The following is a 23,632-nucleotide window of genomic DNA, read 5'->3' on the forward strand; positions in this document are numbered from 1 at the left end:
CGTTTGATTAATTATTAATTATGTGTGCAGTAAGAAGATTCTACTTTTGAAAATTATGTTCAAAAATTTACTTTTACCACTTTCAGTAAATAATTATTTTATCGTATTTTATTTTATAAAAAGTGTTCTCATTTTTTCTGAGAGTGCGAAGTGTGATATGAAAACTCATTTTATGAATTATTATTAATTTTGTGCATAAAAATGTAAATTTTTTAATTAAAAAAACTTAGCGCTGCATTATCATGGTGGGTAATTTGACACGGTCAATAGCGACCGTCCGAGTGTAAAAATTTAACAGTAAAATTAGCCATCAAATGCAATTATTTTCATTCGGCCAGAGGGGAGTCAGTTGCAGGTCGGTTCAGTTCCCCCTCCACCTATAACACACCTATGCTCTCAGGTATGCGCCCTCCCCTCCGTCGGCCGCGGCAGAGGCAGCGCCAGGGCAAACAACGGCCGACCAGTCAGTTGGCGCTTGCATACGTGTTGCATGCGTTGTGCGGCCGAATTTGCCGAAAGCGTGCATCCCCAGTGCCCCCTAAGTCGACAGGTGACCCCCTTCCGACCAGACTCGGACCTCCCAGTGCCCCCTGTGCGGTCGTCGCGACCTTTGTGCTTCCAGGAGAGGATTAAAATCGGTGCCAATCCGCCGCTGCTTTCATGGTGCCGCCGTGTTTGCAGGTGAGAATTTCAAAACACAACACACAGGATTTTTCAAACATTCCAGAATTTTCCTTTCATTTATAACCCTTCTTCCGATTTTGGTTGAGAAGGTCCTTTAAATTTTAATCTCATGAATTTATTTTCGAATTTTCGGATTTTTTGAGTGGTGAATATCAGCTGGAGGATATACCAGGGTGCGGCCCCTGTATTTTCGGACCTTTATTGTCGAGGCCATGTTAGGGTGCACATTCCTTTTATTTTCATTAGCTGCTCTCTCTGGCTGCGGAATTTTTGCAACACCGCCCGTCGTCGTTGGGCAACGCGACGTGACATATGGATGGGGAAACGCTTTTCGGCCTAATCGGGCTTGTTTGTTTTGTGAAACGTCCCATTATCAGTGAACAAAAAAGGGACACTTGATTTGGGTTACTAGGTTTATTTAAAAAATTGGTTTGGACACTTTCATTTCAATTTTAGGCATTATGGATGAAAACAAAAATGCTAATTACCTTTTTGTGTATAAGGTCTCACTATAATTTTGTGTAAAGGTTAACAGCAAAAACCTTTAATATTCAAATTGAGAATTTCATTTTTAAGCTGAACTTTGTCAAAACCAGAAAGAAAACAAATTGAAAGATCTGTCAAAATAAATTAAAAAAGGTACACGGAAGCTTCATTAGATCTATTTTTACATTGCAATAGTTGTTAAAATTGTCAACCGTCCTAAAAAAAATGCAAAATTTAATGCTATTGATAAAATTTGATGATGCCCTTAAGGATTTGGCATTCCAGTATTTTTATATAATTAATTTTCAAAAATATTCCATAATTATTTGTTTCATTTTGTGTATTACTTAAAAATAATAGAATAAAAATTTAGTTCCAATACAGTGAAATTGCAAAAATTAATTTCAACAATTTTTTAAGGACATAATTGGCCATAATTGTGAATCAAATTTTCACCCAAACAGTAATTAATCAGAATTAAAGAATTTCGTGTCGTTTCTGATATAAGTGCTGTGTAAAACACGCCTTGCAAAAATTCTCACGCGTTCCGACTTCCCTGGGAAAATTCGCAACTTGCATTATTGTTTTCAAATTTGAATTACGCAATTAGAATCATGCATGGATTGCCTGGCTGGCGACCCAGAAAGGCGCAACAATGGCCCGTTAATGACAAAATTATTTTTGACCCCATCTGGAAGCCGATGGATCAAGAAAAATTACTAACGGTATCTTTATATATCGGAGGAATTTTGTGGTCTGGGGAAATTATTATTTTTAATCGCGAGCTGCCGGCCTTCACTCTTGACACGCGGAAGAAAAAAAATACCGTCAGACAATGGGAATTTCGATTTATCAGCGTGTTTTTTCTCTCCGTAGTCGCAGCGATCGGCACGTTCGAGAGACGGTCGTAAAAAAAATATGGAAGAGAAAGAAAGCGAGGAGAAAATTAATTTACATACAATGTTCTCTTCACACCTATATCGAAATTAAAATCCATGAAATTATAATATTCGACGTGGAATAATTTAGTAAACCAAAAACCAAACACGCCTCTGTTTAAAAATTTAATGCTGTATTAAGTTGGTTTTAAAAAAATGACTTATTTTGATTACCTTTCTATGGCTGATTAGGATTAAATTTTTGTAACAATATTCCAATAATTTTAACGTTTTTTACAATTTTAAAATCGATTTGTAATTTTGCTAATTACCCAGTTTGTTTCTATTTAGATTTAAAAATTTGAAATACGTGAATTTATTTTTTTCAAATTTTAATAGTAATTACAAAATTTGATTAATTTTGACCTTTTTTTATATTCAAGATTTATGAATTTTTTAATTATTTATTTGTCACAACAAATACTATTTTTTATTCATCAGTTTTCCACACATGATGTGCCTAAACGGTCGCTCAATGTAGGCCAAATGAATCAGGAATAAAATTTTGGCCTGTGGTGATGGGATTTGGGATGGAACCGGTCATAAAATCTGAATATTTGTATAATCGGAAAGGAATAACCGTATAGTGTGAAAATAGCCAAAGTGACTTTCAATTCAACGCGCGCACATTCCATTCAAGCTGATGATTCACAATTTGTTCAGGGCTACATTATAATCCCACCACAAAAGAAGGCGGCTTCAGAAGTTTGGCAATGGAAGAAATTTAAAATCAAACGGATCAGAACTTTGAATATTTAAATCTAATTAATTACAAAAAAGTTTTCTTTTTTTACAACTTTCCTTTCTAAATTGTTAACAAAGGCTTCTGTTTTTCGAAAGAGTGCATTTCATTATTTGTCTCGTCGTGGGTGATGTCAGCAAAGGTGAAAAGCCTTATCAGCGATAACGGCGGATAAGGAGCGTGAGGCGAAAAGGTTCTGCAGTCGCGCAGAGTACTTGGCCGAGTTCGAAACTTATTTTTCGCCACCGCTGTGGGAAGCGGACAAAAAAAGCGAGCAGACCGGAAGCAGCAGAAGTTGTTCCCGTAAGTGCCGAATTGACCTCTCCTTAACGACACTCTTCGTGAGAACATTTAATTACGCTGCAAGATATTAGGAATATTAAAGGGTCACCGACCTTTAAAAACTATTGTAATTATTTTCGATCCTGGTAAAGGACTTTTCGAGACGATTTCAGAGGTGTCCAGAAAAGTATATTCGGGTGAAAATTGACAAAAATATTTGTGTTTTGCAATCGGTGGCCATTTTTATTAAAATGGCTGCTGGTTTGTTGTTTCTTTTGCTAATTTCTTTGAAAAGGTTGACTCAAAATCAGACTTGTTGCATATCGTTGTACTCGCCATGACAAAAACTATCCAATTAAGAATAATTGATTAAATTTTCAGCAGATTTCAGTTAAAAAAAATTTCTTGTGGATTTTATACCAAGTTAACAATTACAATTTTTGCAGTTTTCATAGAAGTGAAATTGTAGTAGCATTTAAGATTTTACTGATCGTCGGTGAAGGTCAAGCAAAGGTCCGTGCTTATCCTGTGTTAGCAGAATTCGCGAATCTAATCGCTTGTCATGTTAACATGATAGCGAATTATTGTTCCGACTCACAGCAAATCACACATAAACTTCTATTATAGCTGACTCAGAGGAAGGGAATTCAATTACGTGAAGAAAGAATCATTCAACTTTTAATTAAATTCATCAGTTCATTGAAGTGAAGAATAATCGTGAAAATTTCGAAGCAAACAATTTTGTGACGTGTTGTGCTCAATTTGACATTTTATGCAGCTCAAGTGAATTCGCAAGAGAACAAAAGCGGCGCAACAAGATAATTTCTCTTTTACTCCCTGTTTTTATCGCGGCTTATCGCTCGCTACTTCTCGTCAATCGGTTCAGGTGAACTCCGGGACTTGAATTAGTTTGAAAGAGAGGCCCTCAAATTTTGCACCGATAACACAACATAAGGGCTTCAAAGCAAAAGACGTAGTAGCGATAAAAATTACTTGTAATTAGTGTTTTAATGTGTGCAATTAGTAATTATTGCTTTTATCTTGATGTCAATTAAGGGCAACTAAATCTTATATAATTACCCTCAATTTGAAAACCAACACGGATATTCTTTTGAAATAATATTAATTTCTAAATCAAATCTATTGATCTAAAATAATTAAAAATACTAGCCAAGAAGTCTTCAAAAATGATAAAGGTGAAATTCTAGACTTAAAATATAAAGACATTAAAATGAAGTCAGAATTTTACTTTTTTTTAAATTACTAATTTTTTGAATATGAATTCATTTGATAAGGAGTATTTAAAAATTACTCAATTTTACGACAACATCAATTTAACTACCGCTGTTAATCATGGATTAAACGGCAATAAATGATTAATATCTGTTGTAAATGCGCCTTGTACTGGAATGTTTGTTTATTGGCATGATGATGAGGTAACTCTCCGCCTGTGGTCATTCGTTTGTTTCTTGGAATCTAATTTATATGTGCTTCTATAATCGGAATTTCTCTTCTTGCATTCTTATTCAAAAGGATTCAAGTTCCTTGTACGGCTGGAATTTGCTGCGTGTGTGCGTTTTGCCAAGAGCATTAATAATTTGCACTGCTTTTTATTTTAATTAACGGAGTTAGAGCTTCCTGGTGATTCTCTTTTGTAAATTAATATGATCAAACACACTGAATATTCCATAATTAAATTAATCGAATAAGCTTTTGTGACAAAGTGAGTATCCGTTTTTGTTACAAATTTTCCGACGTTCAGAGCCTATTATTTTGGTATCAACGCGAAGATGGCAACAGTTTTTGTCGTGACGAGAAATGAATTTCGGCGTTCAAAAGCAGGGTTTGCCTCCACGCTTTTTATTCGTGGAATCGTCACTTATGAGTGCATATTACGCACCCTTTGATGTCAATTTTCCGAAATCGGGGGTATTTAATTTCAAACCTGCAGTGCTATATTTTTCATCGAAATTAAAAGAGTCTTCAATTACGATTTTAATTGAATTACAATTTTTGACCAGAATTGGATTCCTTTTGATGATCTGTTTCATTCCCTATTTCTTTGCAAAGTGAACTGGACATTTTTGAAAACTTTCAAAAGAATTTTACATGGATTCAGAATTCAGAAACTGAGCGAGAAAACCAATGTTGGGAAAACGAATTAAAATGTCCAAATTTCAACTTTTAATTGGAAATTTTAACAACTCTACACTAAAATTTACAAAAAAAAACCACACTAACAAATTAACAACATGTACATTTTTGGTTGCTAATCGGATTTCTTAGAACTCGGATCAAATACAGAACAAAATCCAGAAACTTTTCCAGCGTTAGTATAGAAGAAAAAAGCAGATTTTTTTTAATTTCATGGGACACTTTCGACTTTTCCTGGAACTTGCGATCTTACCCGTAGTGGTGTTTGAAAATTTCACACTCGTCATTGCAAAAAAAAAAAAAAAAATTAAATTACTCAGTGACTTGCAGGTTTTACTACTATTTGACGTGAATTGTCCACCGTCGTGACAATTAAATATTTCTCTTACTCTGCAAAATCATATTAAAAATTAAAAAAGGAACTTTAAAAAAAATAAATCATTATGAATTGAAAATAATGAAAATTATATTAAACTTTAAAATAAATCAATGTTATTTATTAAATAATTATATTATTAAATGCGCATAATTTAAAATTAAACATTTTACACATTAAAATAAATACAAAGTAAAAATCATTGGCGAAAAACGCTATTTTGAGTAGCTCGCAGTTGGAGGCACATAATCTGTCTGCCTCTCGCTTTAGTCGTTTTGAGCTGTTTGTGTGCGAGGCTGGTGGCAAACGGGTTCGATTGGCGCACGCGGTGCGAAAGCACAAATGTAGGGCAATACGCTACATATTTGACGACGAGTGCAGCCAGCAGACAGCCAGAGAGAGAGAGAGAGGAATGTAGGCGCATCCACACGTAATGAGGCAGCGGCGGTGTTATGTAGCCCAGCACGCTGGAAAAAAAAAGAAAGAAAGAATTCCTAGCTGCAATTAGCTGCCGGAGTGGAGAGAGAAGGGCCTTCATATTATCCGCCACATCGCCTTATCAGATACGGGGACTTTTTAATGGACACATTATCGTCAAAATTGTTTTGAAATTCAGTTCATCATAGTAATCGCATCAAATTAAACTCCGATTTAATCCAAACGTACGGAAAACTTTAATAGGCAAAATCTGACTGGAAATTTAATTGTAGGGTTTAAAGAAGCTAGTTTGCAAATTTTTGAAGATTTATTATACGAAGTTGGTACTTATGCTCATAATTTAATTTTAATTTGTAAAAATCTAACTGAATAATTATCTGACGATTTGCTTTTACTTAATTGATTATTTTCACGGACGTTGAATTCCCCAATCTTGATTGTCACGCGTTTGACTTTATGAATGAACTGGCGACAGGCCGCATTAAATCACGCTTTTTCTTTTTTCATTTAAATCTTAATTTTTCCCACGGATAATTATGGAACGTTTTCTTCTAAATCAGGAATTATTGCCAGAGAGAGAAAGTTTTTAATTAGATTTTATTTCTAATTTTTAAATAAAATTTAACACTGCTTAAATGATATATAATATTTTTTCTAATATTACATTGAAAAACTCCCTATCATTTAACTTTTTGGTCTAGAACGGACCAACTTTCATTTGATATCAATTAATTATCAATCAAACAGCTGTTCAAACATGTCACTTTGTTGTTTATTTTGTTTGCAAAGCTCCTTCTTGCGTTGGTTTTTTATTTTTTTTTGTAACTATCAGGAATGATCGCGTGTTAATCTCGAGTGGAATTAGGAATTAGTGCGTCGTCACTTCTTCCGTTGCCGTCCAGAATGAATAAAAAAGAAGAAGCTCTTCTTCTTTTTATTGTTACGTTTGCCCTGGAGATGATGATGGGCCCCAACTTTACAGCTCGCGGCCATAATAAAACTTTACACTTTTACACACCCCTCGCCGCTTTTACTGCGCACCCGGGCTTGTTTCTCTTTTTGCCCAAAACTCGCTGCGCAAAAATTTGCTCCTTCATTGAGCAGATAAAAAATTAAGTGTTTCAAGAGCACTAAACTTTTGTTTTGTCTGGTTCCCATCGATCTATAAAAGTTCCGAGTTCATTTTGTTAATTTTGCCGTCGTTTATGCTCAAAATGTGCAAAAGTTAGTGATTTATTAAACTAAATGTGAATATTTTCAATAAAACCAAAACCGACCAAAACTCTTATTCATAATTTTTTTGCAAATTTTATAATACAACAATTTTAAACCATGAGAATCTTGAATTCCGCCTTGAATAATTAAGATTAGTTTAATTATTTTTGTGACTTGTTTTGTTTCAGCCGGGTGCAGCAGCACCACCACCCTAGTTTCCGCACCAGCACCTGAGCATGCCAGGAGTGAAGGCGCCATCGCCGCACCACCAAAAGCCCCCCAAGTGGGACAAAAAGGCAGAAAAGAAGCAAAAGAAGTGAGTTCCGATTATTTCCTTAATTTTGTAACTTCAGACGTTATAACAAAAAGTTATAAAGTTTTGTGCAATAAAATCAACTCAAATTAATTTATTTGAGGCAAAAAAATGATTTTATTTAATTAGATGCCAAAATTTGTAGTGCTCTCAACTTTTATTTTTTACTGAAACAATAAACAACTCACAAAACCCATCGAGGAAATCCGATTTTAAATTCAAATCACCATTTTTTATTTTTACTTCCAATAATTAAAAATAAAAAGCATAATTTTTGATAGATTTTAAATTGCAGAGAAATTTACAATTAGTGGAAAATTTTCATTAAATGTGCTACAATTTCAAATATAGGCAATTTCAATATGCCTATATTTGAAGGCAATTTCACAAGTGCGTGTTTACATCGATTTTTTTTTTTAAATTTAATTTGTAAAACCACGGTTTTTTTTGTCCAATAGTTTTAAATACATTGATCGAGATTTGAGAGGTGAAGTTTTTCAAATTTTTTATAGAAGGAGGTGCGAATGAATTTTCCGGTCGGTTGGAGGAAACTCATTAAGCTGCAAATCCAGGTGGATTTTTTTGCGCGTCGTCATTAATTCGTCGGCGCGCATTCGAGGCGCCGCCGGCAATCAATAATCAATTTTCTTCTCTCCTTTGCATTTTCATTCACGGGCCCTTTTCGTGTTGACACTGCACTGCATGAGATTGGAATAAAGTGCCTCTCTCTCCCTTTCCAAAAGCTCCGTCGCGAGTTTCCAAATGAGACGTCTCTCGCGGCTCTTATAATTTTCCCCGACGAAAAAAAAACAAAAAGTGAATTATTTCGTAGGACGGAGAACGTGTTTCCTCTGTCGTCTGCCAGATTATTCAGTTTTGCCTTCGTGTACATGGAACTTGAAAGGTTGCGCAACAAACGTGACCCATCAATCAAACTGGAAATTAAATTCTTTAATCATTAACAACTTTACAATTAACAAGTTAACAAGCTTCCTAGTAATGTTAATTTAAGATAAAATGCAGTTTACATTTCAAATTGAAACTTAGATTAAAAGTCTTATGTATAAAATATTCTGATTTGAATTTGCATGGATGGATTCTAAAATATTTTGTGATAGCAATTTAATAAAATAAATACTTTAAATTTGTTATTTTGTGCAAAAAAAAAACTGTCACTGAAACTTCATTCATATTTGAAACATGAAAGTTTAATGAATTTATTACTTGTTCCAAAATTAACATGATTCTTTTGCAATGAAATGTGTCAGAAATAATTTAATATAAATTTCTAACTTTCAAGTTTAATGATGCATTTAACGAAAAATAATTGAAATTTGACGCTGGTTGTAAGAGGAGGCTTGGCCGTGCAGAGAATGAAGAGGCCGAGATGATTAATCGCGCCGAAAATTAATTAACGGCATTTATCTTGCGATCTCTCTCGGGGGCCACACTGCTGCAGCAAACCTCGCAATTTCAGCTCCCCAAAGCAAAATCCTTCATTTATTTATCGTGGAAGAAACTTCTGGTTTTCGTAAATAAATTTGCCTTGGACAGACAACAACGAAAGTGATAACATGTGTGCGTAGTCGTTTTTAAGCCGCGCGCGCGCGCGAGAGAGATAAGATTTGGCTCTGCCATTAGAAATCGAGTGCTTTGTCTCATGATTGATGACCGCACGTTTTTTTTTTTTTATTTCAGTTATCACAGCGACCAGTGACTCACTATAAATCGGTTGAAAAAAGTATTCAATTTTCGAAATCAAAGGATTTTTCCAACCAAATTAGCACCGAGGCCAACTTTCATTCTTCAGCCGTGCCCTCCCATAAATTATCTTTGTGCAATTTCAAGTACCTCTAATTTGCATTTGGATTGTCTGAAACGAAGAGAGACGCCCAATGATGAAAGTGTCTCTTGTGTTTTACGCAACGACGCCTCTCTATGTCTCTATAATTTATTAAAAATTTTCAAAATTTCGTTTCAGGTCGAAGAATCAGGAGCACCGCTTGTCCATCTCATCTGACATGATGCCGTACAGAGGCGACCACCACTCCAATGGCTACTCCTCTGGTATTATTACGATTTTTCCTTTCGCCGAAATTGGCTCTTGCCAGTTTTTTTTTCTTCACGTCTCTCTCGTGGCACTTTTATGACGGAGAGAACGTAAAATTTCCGAGTGACGGGCAGACATTTTGCCTTGAGTTAGAATAAGAAAGAAACGCGTGTCACCAGGGGATGATGTGAAAGTTATTACATCCATGCTTGAGATGTGCAGAGTCTTGTGTAGACTATTGAAAATCACAAAATGAGTATGCAGACAAATTCTACTTTAAAGAGGATTATCACCGAATTGTTATTTCAATGTTGGAGTTAACATAAAAAAATTTTCTGCAAAAATTCTTAGTTCCAGTGCTTTTGATATTGAAATTTATTCAAAGCAAACTTTTTGTCATCTTTTTTAGGCAAGGAGCTCAAAATTTCATAAATGATACATGATCATTTGTAAAAAAATCATTGATATTTTAATACGATATTAATTTGAACTCCAAATTAAGTTACATGTACGTGTGAAGAATTTTAAATTTGATTTAAATTCAAACGTTTTCAAACACAAGAAAGGCAATATTATTTAATGTAATTATTGATTAAAAAAAGATTAAATTTAAATTTGTAAACAATAAAAATTAAAATTATAAAATTTTCATAAATTTAACAAATAATTAAAAAATAATTATTTTTAACGAAATTCATAAATACCAAATACTTTATAAATTTTAAGTAATTTTTTGTAATAATATTATATTAAAATTTAATTTTACATAATTTTATGTTTATTAAGTAAACTATTAAGTTAAATTTTTTAAATAAACATTTAAATAAAATTTATTGAAATTAATAATATATCCATATAATAATAATAATAAGCACCATCTAAAGTTATTAAATAAAATACAAATTATATTATAAAATTATTTATTAAAAGTATAATAAATATAATTAAAATTATGACATTTAAACAAATTAAATACAAATTATTATTTTTAACTGAACTATTGTACAGTGTTATAATATAAAATTTTAATTATTTTATTATATTAAATTTATATTCATCATATTTTTCCTGAATTTCACAGACCAACAGAGCCACGGTTCTGGGAACGAGGAGTCGGTTAGTCCGGGATATGTGATGGAGCATCTGGCCACGTTCACTGTGTCCAAGGAGACGGGCATCGTGTACCCGGCGGACGGGATGCGTCGGCTGCTGCAGCTGGAAAAGTCAAACGGCATCTGGTCGCAGAAAATGCAAATGCGGCTCGAGCGCTCGTGGGTTATGATCATGGACTACGAGTCGGGCGCCGTCATGGAGAAGTTCCCGGTCTCCCTCATCCAGGAGCCGACGGCCTTCACCAGTCACGACCCCATGGAAATGTACAACAACATCCTCGTCTTCATTGTCGGCGAGGAGCCCTCCCAGCGCAACGGACGCTCAGAGATGCACATCTTTCAGGTAACTTGGAAAATCCTACTTTTGCTTCAAAACTGTGCCTTGACAAAAGGGAGGCTAAATTATTAAATTAAAGGTTTATTGGTGACACTGTTTGGGGCCAACAAAACACTTCCTAAATTTTTTTAATTAATTGGAAGAGCGCTTATTGAATTATTGGAAATTTTGAATGTAAATTAGTAAACTAGTTTTGGAGTGAAATTTTCAACTGTTTTAGCTAAAATTTAAAATTAATTTTTGTAATCCAAAACAATTTTGACTACTTGTTAAATTATATAGGACTTTGAGGATAGTTTTGATCTACTTTAAAAGCTTGTTGCAGTCGAGATTTTTCTATTTGAAACAAGAAGGAATATAAGCTATCAGTTTCTCTGTTATTTCTTCTCCTTGATGGGCTTGCTATTCCCTTTGCGCATTAAATTCCGTTGATTTCCATATTCGCCTCGGGGATTTCGCTTTTTCTCGGTATTCAAATTATGTAGAATAGGAAGCGCCGCGAGCACTTACTGCAAACGAGATAATCTTTAAACTCGAGTGAAATATCGCTCACGTCTTCTCTTCACTCACTACACACGTCAAAGATAGTGACGATTCAATTCCAATTGATTAATCCCAAATGAATGCAGTTTTTTTAATCTTTCGGTTGATTGTGATTGCAGTGCCAAAGCATCTCAGGGCAGGACCTGGTGGAGGACCTGAAAATGCTGCGCTCGGGCAAAATGCCCCCTTTGCGGCGCCAAAGCCACCTCCTGCCACCCGCCCCGTCGACGCCACCCCCCGAGCCCCCGCTGAACGGCATCAGCGTCAGGGACCAGGTCAACGCCTTCAACGCCGCCTCACATCGTAAGTCCAAATTTAAAGGAAGTTCATTCAATTGCAAAAGTGAATGGAGAGCTTTTGGCCGGCGGCGACCGCGCCCTGCTTGCCTGCTTTGCTCACCACTGCGGTTTGCACTCGACCTAACTTCTTTTCACGTAACAATCGTTTCTCATGCCAAAGTTCAAAATTAGATGTAATCAAAGCGATTTTCAGTTATCAAAGAAAATTGGATCTGAGGAAATGTTAAAAAAGTTTAATTTTGAAAAGTTCACATCTCTCAAGTTTGCTTTTAATTTTATCTTTCCAATAAATGAAAATACCTTTTTATTGTTCGAAAAGGTTATAATCATTTTTTAGTCCGTACTGGAAGTAAATTTTCAGAAGTTTATAAACAAACACCCATATATTTAGTTGTGTATCTTTGAAATTTATGAGCCGTGATTTGGCGGAAGCATCCGGAGTGCTGTTTATATTTATATAAATTGACGTCGAGATAAAACGGTGCGCGCACAGAATTATTCCGCAGGTGAACTATATCATCGATTAGCATCATGCGAGAGAAAGTGTAATTTTTTCCGACTTGACCAGCAGCATTCACTTTCGAACTCACTCAGTCGGCCGGTCGGTTCTCATAGGAGCAGGTCTTTCGTATTCTCGACGCGCAGAATATTGTGAGGACCATCTGCGAGCGCAGTGTTGATGAACTTCTTGACTGAGCGCCTCGCCATTGTTCCAAAGTGCTGGCCGTTCGGTTATTGTGCAAAACTGCTGCTGAACGAAGCGGGACAAGTCGAAAAGTATAAGCCGCTTATACAGGTTGGACCAAAACACTTTGTGAGTCTCAAAAGGGAACGGCCTGGAGCGAAAGGAAATTACAAAATGCAGAGTAGTATTAAAAATCGCTTATATTCCCGTTTTGCAAATTCTCATAATCAAATAATTTCGGTTCATTAAGCCAGAACTTAAAAATGAATTGCAATCAATTATCGCACTTTTACCCGTTTTATGCGTCAAAATCGGGCGATTGATTGCCGTGTTCTCTGGCAAATATTTAACCAAATTCGCACTTTCTCTCTGTTTATATTTCGACTCGGTGATGAGAAATGAATTACGCGGCACCCTATTCGAATTCGCCAAGCGTTTAATGAGCAAACTTTTCACTTTTTCCGCCCCGACTACACAGATCGAATTCGCCCCGCTAGTTTTCTGCCTGACTGCAGCAAGATTGCGCGTTAATGAAGAAAAGTTCTCTCTTCTCTGTCCTCGCGATTCGCATGTGGGTGGGCAGCGACGGAAAAAAGCACGTCAAGTTTTATTCCGCCCGCGAAGCTTATTAGCGGCTTTTGATGTCGAGAGCTATGCGTGCGTTTTTCGCTCCGCTGCTTGCACATTTCTGTGTTTTTGCCACCGCAAACTTTCTTCAGCAGAGACACAAACGATTATTCCACTCACCGCCGTACTTATCGAGGAAAAAGTAATGCAGTGCTGGATTACATTTGTAAAATGCTGGTTAAATAAAAACAAAAAATTATTCATCTGCTAAATCATCACTTTTCATATTTTAATCTTAGTGTTTGAATTTAAAACTATCTCTGAATTCGTAAAAGAATTTGATTTTCCACATAAAAAAGCATTTTTTAGATCTCAAAAAAAATAAAATTAAAATTTTAGATTCGTAAATTTTCATAAATCTACAGGATATTATTTTAAATTATGTTCAGTTCCAGAGGCGCACAACGAACTGCGACCGTCGTCGTCCGGAGGCGGCGCCATGTACAACCGCGAGGCCGCCGGGTCCATCAATGATGAGACCAGTTCAACATCCAGCGAAAAGTACGAAAGAGACGTGACAATCCTGAACCACTGCTTTGACGACATCGAGAAATTCATCGCCAGGTTGCAACATGCGGCAGCCGCGTCCAGGGAACTCGAACGACGACGCAAGTAAGATTTGATAAAATTTTGATTAAACTCTAGTTCTGGCAATCATTTTATTTATTTTGTTTTTAAATATTAATTGTTAAATATAATTAAAAAAATCTTCACATATTGATGAATCAATTTTGCGAAGGAGCAGAAAGTCGAAGAAGAAAGACATGGGTGATGGGATGTTGTCAATGCGCGCAAAACCACCGCCTGAAATGGAGTTTGTCGACATCTTCCAGAAGTTCAAGCTGTCCTTCAACCTTCTCGTGAGTAGAATTTCTGATCAAAAGTAAAAAAGTTGTTAATTTTTGGAACCCAGGCCAAGTTAAAGTCGCACATCCACGACCCGAACGCGCCCGAGCTGGTTCACTTTTTGTTCACGCCTTTGGCGCTGATCGTGGACGCGTCGCACGACTGCACCCACTACGGCCCCAACCTGCCCTCAAAGGTGGTGTCGCCCCTGCTCACCAGGGAGGCCTACAATTTGCTCATCAACTGCGTCACCAGCAAGGAAACTGAGCTTTGGCACTCGCTCGGAGACGCCTGGCTTGTCCCTAAGTAAGTTTAAAAAAAAATTTCTTCAGGGGTGGAATTAAAATGTGTCTTGCGTAGGGACCAGTGGAAGGGGTACGTGGCGCCGTACCACCCTGTCTTCATGGACGGCTGGTCGCCCGACTACCCTGTCAATGACGAGCGCGACGTGCACCACTCTGCCCTGAGCAGTGCCGTGGCCCTGGAGGCGAAACGGACGCGCGGGGACGAAATCAGGGCCGCGCAGCATGAGGCTGAGCTCAGGGAGCAGTACTATCGAGACGATTCGCACTATGGCAGCGACTACTTTGACCACGAGCGCCAGGGTTCATCACCCCACGACGCGCGGTACCACCACGAAGCGCGCAACTACCGTCAGGAGAGGTACAGCAGGGAGGAGAGGTCAGTAAAAAGGACGCTATTTCAGATAGGGATGTAAACCCCAATCACAGACTTTCATGTCTTGAAATAAATTATTTTCTATATTTTTACTGCTTATAAAAAATTATACCATTCTTCAAAAACAATTTTGCTTGTCGGTCAAAACATATATATATCAACTTGAACTTTTCATTTGTGGTTTAGGAGGTCGCACACCCCACCTTCAGAGAGGGACTTTCCTGGAAACAGGGACGTGAGCTCCCGCAGCGACATTTCCGCCGACTCGATTGAGAGAAATGGCGTGACTGGTGGTCTGAGCGAGCAGCAGCAGCGCTTTGAACGGGCCCAGCACATCTGGCTGGACGAACTGCGCTCCAGAAACTGCAAGGTTGTGCAGGTCACCTACCCCAGGACGGCCAACAACGACAAAGAACTCACTGTCGTCAGGGGAGAGTACTTAGAGGTGCGTCTTAAACACAAGGACAAAATTAGAAAGTTTTCACTGTAGTTTGGCTTTAGTTTTTTAACATCAACAATTCTTAAATTATGTTAGAGAATAAATTTGATTCTTGTTAACAATTTTTTTACATAATATTTTCTGTTTAGCTTCTTAAATGTAATTTTGTTCTTTCACCTCAGGTTTTGGACGACACGCGCAAGTGGTGGAAGGCCCGCAACAGCCGTGGACAGATGGCCCACGTGCCCCACACCATTGTGACCCCCCACTTCGACGGCCCCCCTGGCAGCGACGTCTTCAACAACCCCCTTTACGCGCGAGGTTACGGACAGGTGAATCCTTCTTTCCCTTCCAAAAGTAACTAGATTTTCACACTGAATTTTGCGCCAGGAGTCGCCACGAGAAAGCGTGTCCACCAACAACGAAAGGTCGGCACGTTCTCCGCCTCGCATCGGCAAGAAAGGTGAATTCAGATACTTCTAAAAGAGATAAAAACCAATTGTGCAGTGTCTTCCCCTGTCCGTCCAACAACTAAACGAACTAAAATAAAAACAATTCCTCTGTGCGTTGAATTAAATATATGTGTCTTGTGAAGGTCGAGTAGTTGTTTTGCTCGCTTTTGTGCTGTTTATTTCCCATGCCATAATTATACTCTATCGAACAACGGATATTATTTTATGCTCCTGTTTTATGTCTCGGGAACTAGGGGATTAGAATGAGAAAATTATCTTTGGAATTTGTTTGGTTTTACCAAGACGAGTCCAATGATATGCTGGAAGGGTGGGTTCAACAAATTTCAATTGCTGATAACTCCATAATTTCCATAAAATTGAATCAAATCTTAATAAATTTGGAATCGTCTCTGTAAAATCAATTAGAATTTCTCAAATTCAAAGCAATGCAATCCCTTAAAAAATTATTAAATTAGGTTCAAGCGTGGATACAAGTTTAAGTATATATTTTAAATAACTATATATATCTGTCTAGATTTTTTTTTGATTTTTTAATGAATTAATTATTCATGTGTACGCACAACTCAGTATTACGTCAGTGTGTATGTGTGGACGGATCAATCGTGTTTGATTGATTGTCGCTCCATTACTCCTTCCCTTCGCTTTCACCAAAATGTGGCCATAATTTATGTTTTAACAAAAAATAAATAAAATAAAATGGTTAATTACCTTACACGCGCACATGCACGCACCGAGCGCAATTAGCTAATGAACCGTTCGTCTGGCTGCTCCTGGTGTGTGTTTTGTGCCTCCATTTATCAGCAGAGTGTGTGAAATATGCCTATTCCATCGGTACTTCCACTTGATTAATGCGCTTTGTCGGCCCAAAGCGAAATAAAATTGTGACCGCCAATTTCCATTTTCAGGCCAATTTCTAATTAAACGCAGAGTGCTAATTAGATATATATAATCCAAAGATTAAATAGACATTTTTGTACATAATTATAAAACCAGAAAAATTTAAAAAATATTATTTTATATTGATTTTATATCGCGGGCGTTTCTGTGGGAGATGAAGAAATGCAAATATGCTCGGGTCGTTGTGTTTTTTGCCCCCATATATTTTATGTTTCAGTGACGGTGACTGCTTTACATGTATGTATCTTATTGTATACACATTATCAAAACTTGCTTCGAAAAAAGAAACTGCGAATCGAACTGTATTTCTTTTTCTTTTGTACACCAGCGACGGTAACAAATAAATAAAACTACATGTCAGTTGAACCAAAGATCTCTCTCTTTTGTGTCTCTCGCTGTCCCTTTCCATCTAAAAATCCGAACAAATCTAAAAATTGGAAAATTGCCCGAAATTTTGGGAAATCGAAATTCTAGGCAAACAACCAGTTCAGCAGACGAGACCTATTAGGGACAGCTCCAGCTCGTCCGAATCGGAGGAGGAAAGGGTCAAAGTGAAAAAAATCGTCGTCCCCGTCGCAACGCCCGCACCTCCGCCTCCACCGCCCCCAAAGATGCCGCCCCCGGCCCCGAAATTCACGCCTCCGAAGAGCAACTTCAACACCAGCAAAACTCAGAGTGGACGCTCTACAGGTATTTTCCTCCATTTTTCATAGCAAAAATTACAATAATTAAATAAAGCGAGCCGACCAGACATGATGCAGGAGGAGCTGCAGATGGTGTTGTCCGAATGGCGTCGACAGCGACACCTGGACATCATGAAGACGCCCGAGGTGTTCATCGACCAGCAGTCGACGCCTGACGAGGTGCAAGTTTGGCTCCGGGAAAAGGCGTTCAGCGACAAGATCCAGAAGAAGTTCATCTCCATGAACGGTGATGACCTGTTCGCCCTGAAAAAGGACCAGCTCATCAGCTACTGCGGCAGGGAAGAAGGCTCCAGGCTAAACTCGCAGCTCAACCTCATGCGAAACGTGTCTGGAGTAAGGAAAAATACTTGATTTTGCTCAGAACGTGTTTTGGTAAAAAAAAATTTAATTTTCAGTACAAAACGAGGCGGTCTGCGGAACTGAGGGCGATTTTGGCAAGGGCGAGGCAAAAGGCTGAGGCTGGACTGCCCAGGACGGACGTAAGCAGCAGTGACGAGGAGGAAGAGTTGGACGAAGACGAGCACAAGACAAATGGCCACGCTGAACTTTGATTTTTTTTGTAACCTCAAATATTCCGGTGAAATGATTTTAAAGATATCTTGGAAAGGATTATGCAAACTAAAATTAATATAGCTTATGGAACAGTGATTTTAGTTTGAAATAACCTTTCCAATATAGCGTGGAATCAGCTTTTGGCATGAGCTACAATTTTTTTTTTTTAAATCGGATTTGAGGATACTTTAGTATTCGTAAGTAAAAAATGAGCCTATTTAATTTTATATTACTTATTTTGTTGTAATTTACACACAGGGAGGGGGTAGACATTCTTGTACAGAGATTTATTTAAATTAATTGATATAATATACTGTTTAATTAATGCACACGTTCCGTTATTGGAAGAATTGTACCAAAGTCAATAAAATACAAGAAATCACAACCGACCGCGAGACAAATGTGCACAATTCGATGAATGCTCAAATCAGATTCTTTGGTAAATTTTTATATTATCATATTTATACACAAAACGACGATCACAAAAGTTACCTTAAGTTTAAAATGTGTATCTGTTTAATGAATTTTTCTTGAGAAAAATAAAATATGAATAAAAACTAATTGATGCTTACAAGTCTTGGCTTTTTTCAAACGAAAATCTCGCGCTCTTTGGCATTATTGCGATTATTATTGTTTCTTTTTGCGGGAATGCTAATTCCCGAGTCGAGCGAGGACACGGAGGACTCGCCGCCGTCCGTGACGGTTGTGAGGCCTGACGTGGAGTAGTGCTGGGTGTGCAGCGAGTGCAGTCGGCGCAGGACGACCCTGTCGAGGACGTCCACCCCTTCGTCGTCTTCGTCTGCGTCGCGGTTCTCAGTGACGGCGGTCATTGTTTGCGAGCGGCGACATCTGTTCCTCGAGATCGGTGGGTAGGACACCCGTTGTCGCATCAACATGCTCGTGGGGCCCTTCAATAAAAAGTTCAAAACATGAAAAATTCGTTTATTATTCTGAAACTTTAATGTTTTAAGTTTTGATTAAATCGGTAGAGTTCTAAAATAATTAATAATTTGTGTTTTGAAAAAAATCAGACAGAAAAACAATAACGCTTTCAAATTTCACCACATAAAACCAATAACAAGGTACGCAATTTTAAATTATTTGACAGTCTTGTCAGGAAAAAGGAAAAACATTAAATTTTGTATTTACCAATCATATACACCAAATTTTATTTCATTGATGAATCTTTTCCTTTAAAAAGAAAAAATAATTAAATTTCCAATTGGATGACTCAAATTAATTAGGCCACACCGTTGGCGCAAAAAATAAACAAACAAGTTTTAATAACAAAGATTATTTACTAATTTGAAGGTTTTACTCTTTATTGTGAGTCATTAAATAAAAATGCTTGATGTACCTTTTGATTTGACTGCTCGAAGACGTCGTCGTGCTCGGCAGGGTCATCGGCCTGGACGAGGCTGCAGGTGGACGAGGCGAGGGAGGAGAAGCAGCCGTCCGAGTCGTCCGACTGCTGCATCTGAGCCTTTAGCTCATCGATAGAGTCCTGCAGGGCGAAAAACTGCTCGAAAAGTGATGTGTCTTGATCGATCAGGTCCGTCTGAAATAAATATTATATCTTAATAATTTAACTATATATTTAGTCTTCAAAATCGCTCAATTAATTTATTTTCTAGTACGTAAAATTTATTTCTTTTAATTTATCGATCAAATACAAGTTTTTTTTTCAAATTAAATTTTTTTCAGATTTAATAAGTGTGTATTGTGTATTGCAAAATAATCTTCCACTTTGACTTTTGATTGATTTAAAAGCCCTTGAAAAAGCAAAGTAAGATATTAGGTGATAAGAAAAATTGCTCATCCAAAGGTGCTTCAAAAATGAGAGGACAAGAAGAATGTTTTATGATTTTTACACGTTTGTTACTGGTGGTTAATTGAACATCTTATCACTTCTCAAGCTAAAAAAAAGAGCTGACGTACACCAACATGGTGTTACTTTTAAATCCAATGATTGACATTGAATTCGCCAGACGTATGGATAAGCCCCGTCGAATGTTGTTTTTTCTTCTTTCTTTTTGACTCGGAAAAAGTTTTTTTTTTCGCTTGTGTCGACGCCGGGGGATTATTCAAATGAGAGACACGTAACAAACTTTTAAGGGGATCAAACGTGCATTCCAGACGCGAGACGACGGAAGAGAAGCAACTCGGCCGATTGACTAATAATGAGCGATCGATAATCGCGCAAAAGAGAGAACCGGCAGAAAAAAGCGCAAAACTCTTCGAGTGCAGTGAATTGAGTTGACGCGCCGATTATTGAACCGTGCGTGGCTTTTATTTTTTGCACAGTACCGGAAATACAGAAAGCAACAATTGCTGAGTTGAAATAAAACCATAATATATAAAAACTAAAAATGATAAAAGTGGAAAAATGAGCATGTTGCGGCACCCAGTGCAAAAAAAAGGACTTTGAACTTATTTTGATGAGTTTTATTGACGATTAATTTCAAACATAATGAAAAATATTTCTTTTCACCCCTTTGTAAACTAAATTTTGTTTGAAACTGTTAATTTTGGGGAATTTATTTTTTAAATTTAAATCATCATTACTTTTTAATCACTTGTAAATGTTTAATATTCTTGGCAAAATTCGATTTATAAAACTCATAACTCATAAGAATATAAAAGATCAAATAATATTCCATTTGTCCCCTGGACAATGCATAAAATAGAGAAAAAATTTCAATAAAAATGAAAAAAATCGGAATCATTCATTTTAATCATATTTATTCTGGACTTGATTTTCAAAAGTCAATCAATTGGTTTAAAAAAGTTTTAAAAATTTGATTAATATTTAAATTTTTTTTATACAAAACAAAATTAATATTCCAATAGACTTTTTGTTTTGTTAAAAACACCAAAAACTCACAATTTGTGATCGGAGGTGTTGGATTTTGTGGTCGAGTTGGGAGTCGGCGGTGTCCGCATTTGTGTCCTCTGCAGGGAGCCATTTGGACTTGCGGCTTTCGCTCCTCAGGAGCCACTCCTGGAAGAAGTCGTGGCTCCGTTTGTGCCTCATCTTCTTCACTTGCAGGGTCAGGCCATGGCTCTCTGCGTCGCCCGAGTGCTCTGCACCTGCGAACGGTTCCGGCACGGCTTCACTTTTCCCTACTTGCGGCCCCGCGCGGCAAATCCCCTCCTATATATTCTGCCAACAAAAGTAAATAATACTAAAAAAAGCACTTCCAGCAGCAACACACTCATCGATGTGCTTATCTTTTAATGGAGTAATAGTGTCTTAATTAATGTGGGTTAAAATAGAGTTGGAAGTTTCAGCACATCAAATTAAAAATATAATGCTGAGAAGTTTCAATTGGTTTTAAAAATATAATTCTTGATTAAAATAAACTGAAAAAGTAATGAAAAGTAAATAAGTATAAATTCATGAAAAAATGGTATCAAATTAAATAATTTGATTAAAGATTTTTGTGGTAATTTAAGACAAATATGATTGTGAATAAAGTTTATAGGGAGCAAATAATTAAATTGATAAGAAATAAAACGAATTATAAAAAATAAGACACAAAGTGATTTGCTGTTTCGCGTGTTTCTTTTGAAAGAGCTGCGTTTTGTGTTGGCAAACGAACGCAATCAGCTCAAGAGAATTGGGTGCCTAGCCATCATCTATTTTAATGTTCGCGTGCAACGAATCCCTACACAAACGCACACACTCATTTTTCTCACCTTCAAAATAGGTGGCGAAAAATAGGAGCTTGTTTTTGCAAAGGTCAAACTGTGACAACAACAAAATTGAAAAATCTGCCACTTTTAATAATTATCATATTAAAATATAAAGTAAATATTGTTATTATTATTATTATTTATTCTTCTCGGTCAATACAAAAATTTTGCATACTTTTCGAACACTCAAATTTAATTTTATTTATAGTGTATTTCTTTCCGTTAAAATATTCAAAAACAATTTCTAATAAAATTTTTAAAAATATATTTTACATGCAAATAAGATGAGTAATATAAGAACATGTTCAGGTGAATTACCTGGTGAGCAAAGTAATCCTGTGCGCGGGTTGTTTTTTGTGAGTCTTTGCGAGTGGTCGGCTGGCGGTGGACTGGCTTTCAGGCGCTGTTATTTGTTTGCCTCTCCACTCTCAACCTGCATATAAATTGCAAGCGTGGCGGCTTAATTGATAATGTAATCAACTCTGCGCGGCGCACCAACCGCTTCCTTATCACTCTCAACGCACTCCTTTATTTTTATAGGCACAGAGACCCCTTGCTTCGCGATAAAAACACACGAGGAAATTAAAAACCACCAACAAAACAACTTCGCTTCCTTCGTTTTGCGGGCTAAAGTCAAGGGAAAAAGTAAGAAAAATCCCAACCGCAAATGCTAATTAAAGTTTTCCTATTTTTGCTGCAAATTGAAGTATATCAAACAGAATAATATATCATTATTTTCTGAATTCTGATTAAAAAAGATTTAATTTTTTTTTTTAAATTTTCTTAATAATTTAATTATTAAAAAATGGAAATAGTTTTTTAATTATTATTATTTTAATTACTTGAATTATCAAATTACGTTTTCAAAATTTGCAAAAGTATTACATTGGGAGAAACACGTGAGAAAGAAATATCATTGCACCTCAGCCTATCTGTGAATTTACAAGATGATTTAAAGAATCTTGAAAACCAGCCCATTCTAAACAACTTGAAATATTTATTAAATAAGCAATGCAAAAATTTAGATGATTTAGAAGGAAAAATATTATTGTAGTTATTATTAATTTTATTAAAATAATTTTATGTTTCAATGTTTTCTTTCATATTTAAATTTTTTACAAAGAAACAAAACTAAGGCAAAACATTACTTGAACATAATTGGATTAATTTTCATAATTTGTACTAAATAATGTTAGGAATAAATATTTGTGTTCTAGTTTCAATTCCAGCTCTTGCCTTTTGCACTCAAAATTCAAACCCAATCAATTTTCACTTTTTAATTATGTACATGATTAATAATAATAATAAATCAATTCTGAAAGTAACATTGAGCGGCGGAAGGATATTCACATAAAACCTTCTTCTTCTTGCATAAAATGAATCGACACTGTATAGTGAACAATCTGCATCGCGGCAAAGGAATTTTGACGAAAGGAGAGCAAAGTGCGGCTAAACATGTCTGAACCTACCAAATCTGAGAATTCTGGTGCCACCACAGGCGGCTAATATTCTCCCAACAAGAAATTCTCATTTGGCAATGCAGCCCTTACAGGCAACTTAACAAAAATAAATTGCTGTAAAGTTTTTAAGTTTTGCACTACTGAAATGTACTGAAATGCGAGATTAATTAATTTTTTAAATTAACAAAACAATTTTCCGCAATGAAAGACCCGGGAATTCAGTTTATTCAAACTTTTTGTGGAATTCATTTCAATGCAAAGTATTGTTTTGTTGGCGGAATTCTGTTTTGTTCCGCCCTCAGCTTGCCGGCGCAGCCGGCGCTGACCTTGCCGCCCAAATTCCAAAGCGAGCGTATTTTCGTGCAGTTTTTGTGATATTTTGGATATTTTTGTATGAATAATAGACTTTATTTTCCTCAACGATGTGTTTGTGGGCCGATCTCGTTCTCCAAGGTTCAAAATCCAGGGCCGGGAGATGGAGTCCCGGGATGAAAATGTTCCCGAATTCGACCAGAATCAGAATCTTCCATATATCCATAAGGTATATTTTTGTTTTGATAGAGTGGCTGTAATGATTCCTAATTTCGTTCCATTTCATTTCCTAAG

The 23,632-nt window shown here is 36.6% G+C and overlaps 3 protein-coding genes across 10 annotated transcripts in view; 2 read left to right on the forward strand and 1 right to left on the reverse strand.

Moving 5' to 3' along the window:
* The first annotated feature begins 479 nt into the window (after positions 1-479).
* On the forward strand, positions 480-18,041 carry LOC132204727 (epidermal growth factor receptor kinase substrate 8-like protein 2). 4 transcript variants are annotated; one of them, XM_059633432.1, is made up of 15 exons: positions 480-681; positions 7,504-7,631; positions 9,610-9,695; positions 10,760-11,133; positions 11,790-11,973; positions 13,671-13,893; positions 14,021-14,141; positions 14,195-14,433; positions 14,488-14,808; positions 14,992-15,250; positions 15,427-15,576; positions 15,635-15,707; positions 17,089-17,304; positions 17,353-17,651; positions 17,714-18,041. In XM_059633432.1, the coding sequence occupies exons 2-15, from the start codon at positions 7,552-7,554 to the stop codon at positions 17,867-17,869; spliced, it is 2,781 nt and encodes a 926-aa protein (XP_059489415.1). In that variant the 5' UTR covers positions 480-681; positions 7,504-7,551; the 3' UTR covers positions 17,870-18,041. The 4 variants fall into 4 exon arrangements, with proteins under 4 accessions (XP_059489415.1, XP_059489414.1, XP_059489417.1 ...); XM_059633431.1 differs by lacking the exon at positions 480-681 and adding an exon at positions 3,013-3,153; XM_059633434.1 differs by lacking the exon at positions 480-681 and adding an exon at positions 3,013-3,153 and having other exon boundaries at positions 17,365-17,651.
* A 46-nt stretch (positions 18,042-18,087) lies between these two features.
* Positions 18,088-22,043, reverse strand: LOC132204731 (uncharacterized). Its single transcript, XM_059633440.1, has 4 exons — positions 21,885-22,043; positions 20,755-21,033; positions 19,228-19,428; positions 18,088-18,778 (listed from the first exon to the last, which is right to left on the reverse strand). The coding sequence occupies exons 2-4, from the start codon at positions 20,902-20,904 to the stop codon at positions 18,458-18,460; spliced, it is 672 nt and encodes a 223-aa protein (XP_059489423.1). The 5' UTR covers positions 20,905-21,033; positions 21,885-22,043; the 3' UTR covers positions 18,088-18,457.
* A 1,304-nt stretch (positions 22,044-23,347) lies between these two features.
* Positions 23,348-23,632, forward strand: part of LOC132204857 (cell adhesion molecule Dscam2-like) — a 104,432-nt gene continuing 104,147 nt past the window's right edge. For all 5 annotated transcript variants that reach the window (XM_059633701.1, XM_059633697.1, XM_059633700.1 and 2 more), the window contains exon 1: positions 23,348-23,567. The gene's annotated coding sequence lies outside the window, so the exon portion shown is untranslated. The remainder of the gene's footprint in view (positions 23,568-23,632) is intronic.

Source organism: Neocloeon triangulifer, unplaced genomic scaffold (assembly GCF_031216515.1).
Source record: "Neocloeon triangulifer isolate White Clay Creek 2 clone unplaced genomic scaffold, ASM3121651v1 ptg000022l, whole genome shotgun sequence".
In the NCBI taxonomy this organism is placed as follows: Eukaryota; Metazoa; Arthropoda; class Insecta; order Ephemeroptera; family Baetidae; genus Neocloeon; species Neocloeon triangulifer.

What these genes read in the sequence shown, in the direction of transcription:
- LOC132204731 (XM_059633440.1), bottom strand. Translation starts at nt 20,904, where the DNA reads ATGAGGCACAAACGGAGCCACGACTTCTTCCAGGAGTGGCTCCTGAGG. An exon ending in AACACCTCCGATCACAAATT is followed by an intron (nt 19,429 to 20,754) that starts GTGAGTTTTTGG and finishes TATTTATTTCAG; the next exon opens with ACGGACCTGATCGATCAAGA. An exon ending in TCGAGCAGTCAAATCAAAAG is followed by an intron (nt 18,779 to 19,227) that starts GTACATCAAGCA and finishes TTTTTATTGAAG; the next exon opens with GGCCCCACGAGCATGTTGAT.
- LOC132204727 (XM_059633432.1), top strand. Translation starts at nt 7,552, where the DNA reads ATGCCAGGAGTGAAGGCGCCATCGCCGCACCACCAAAAGCCCCCCAAG. An exon ending in GCAGAAAAGAAGCAAAAGAA is followed by an intron (nt 7,632 to 9,609) that starts GTGAGTTCCGAT and finishes ATTTCGTTTCAG; the next exon opens with GTCGAAGAATCAGGAGCACC. An exon ending in TCATGCGAAACGTGTCTGGA is followed by an intron (nt 17,652 to 17,713) that starts GTAAGGAAAAAT and finishes TTTAATTTTCAG; the next exon opens with TACAAAACGAGGCGGTCTGC.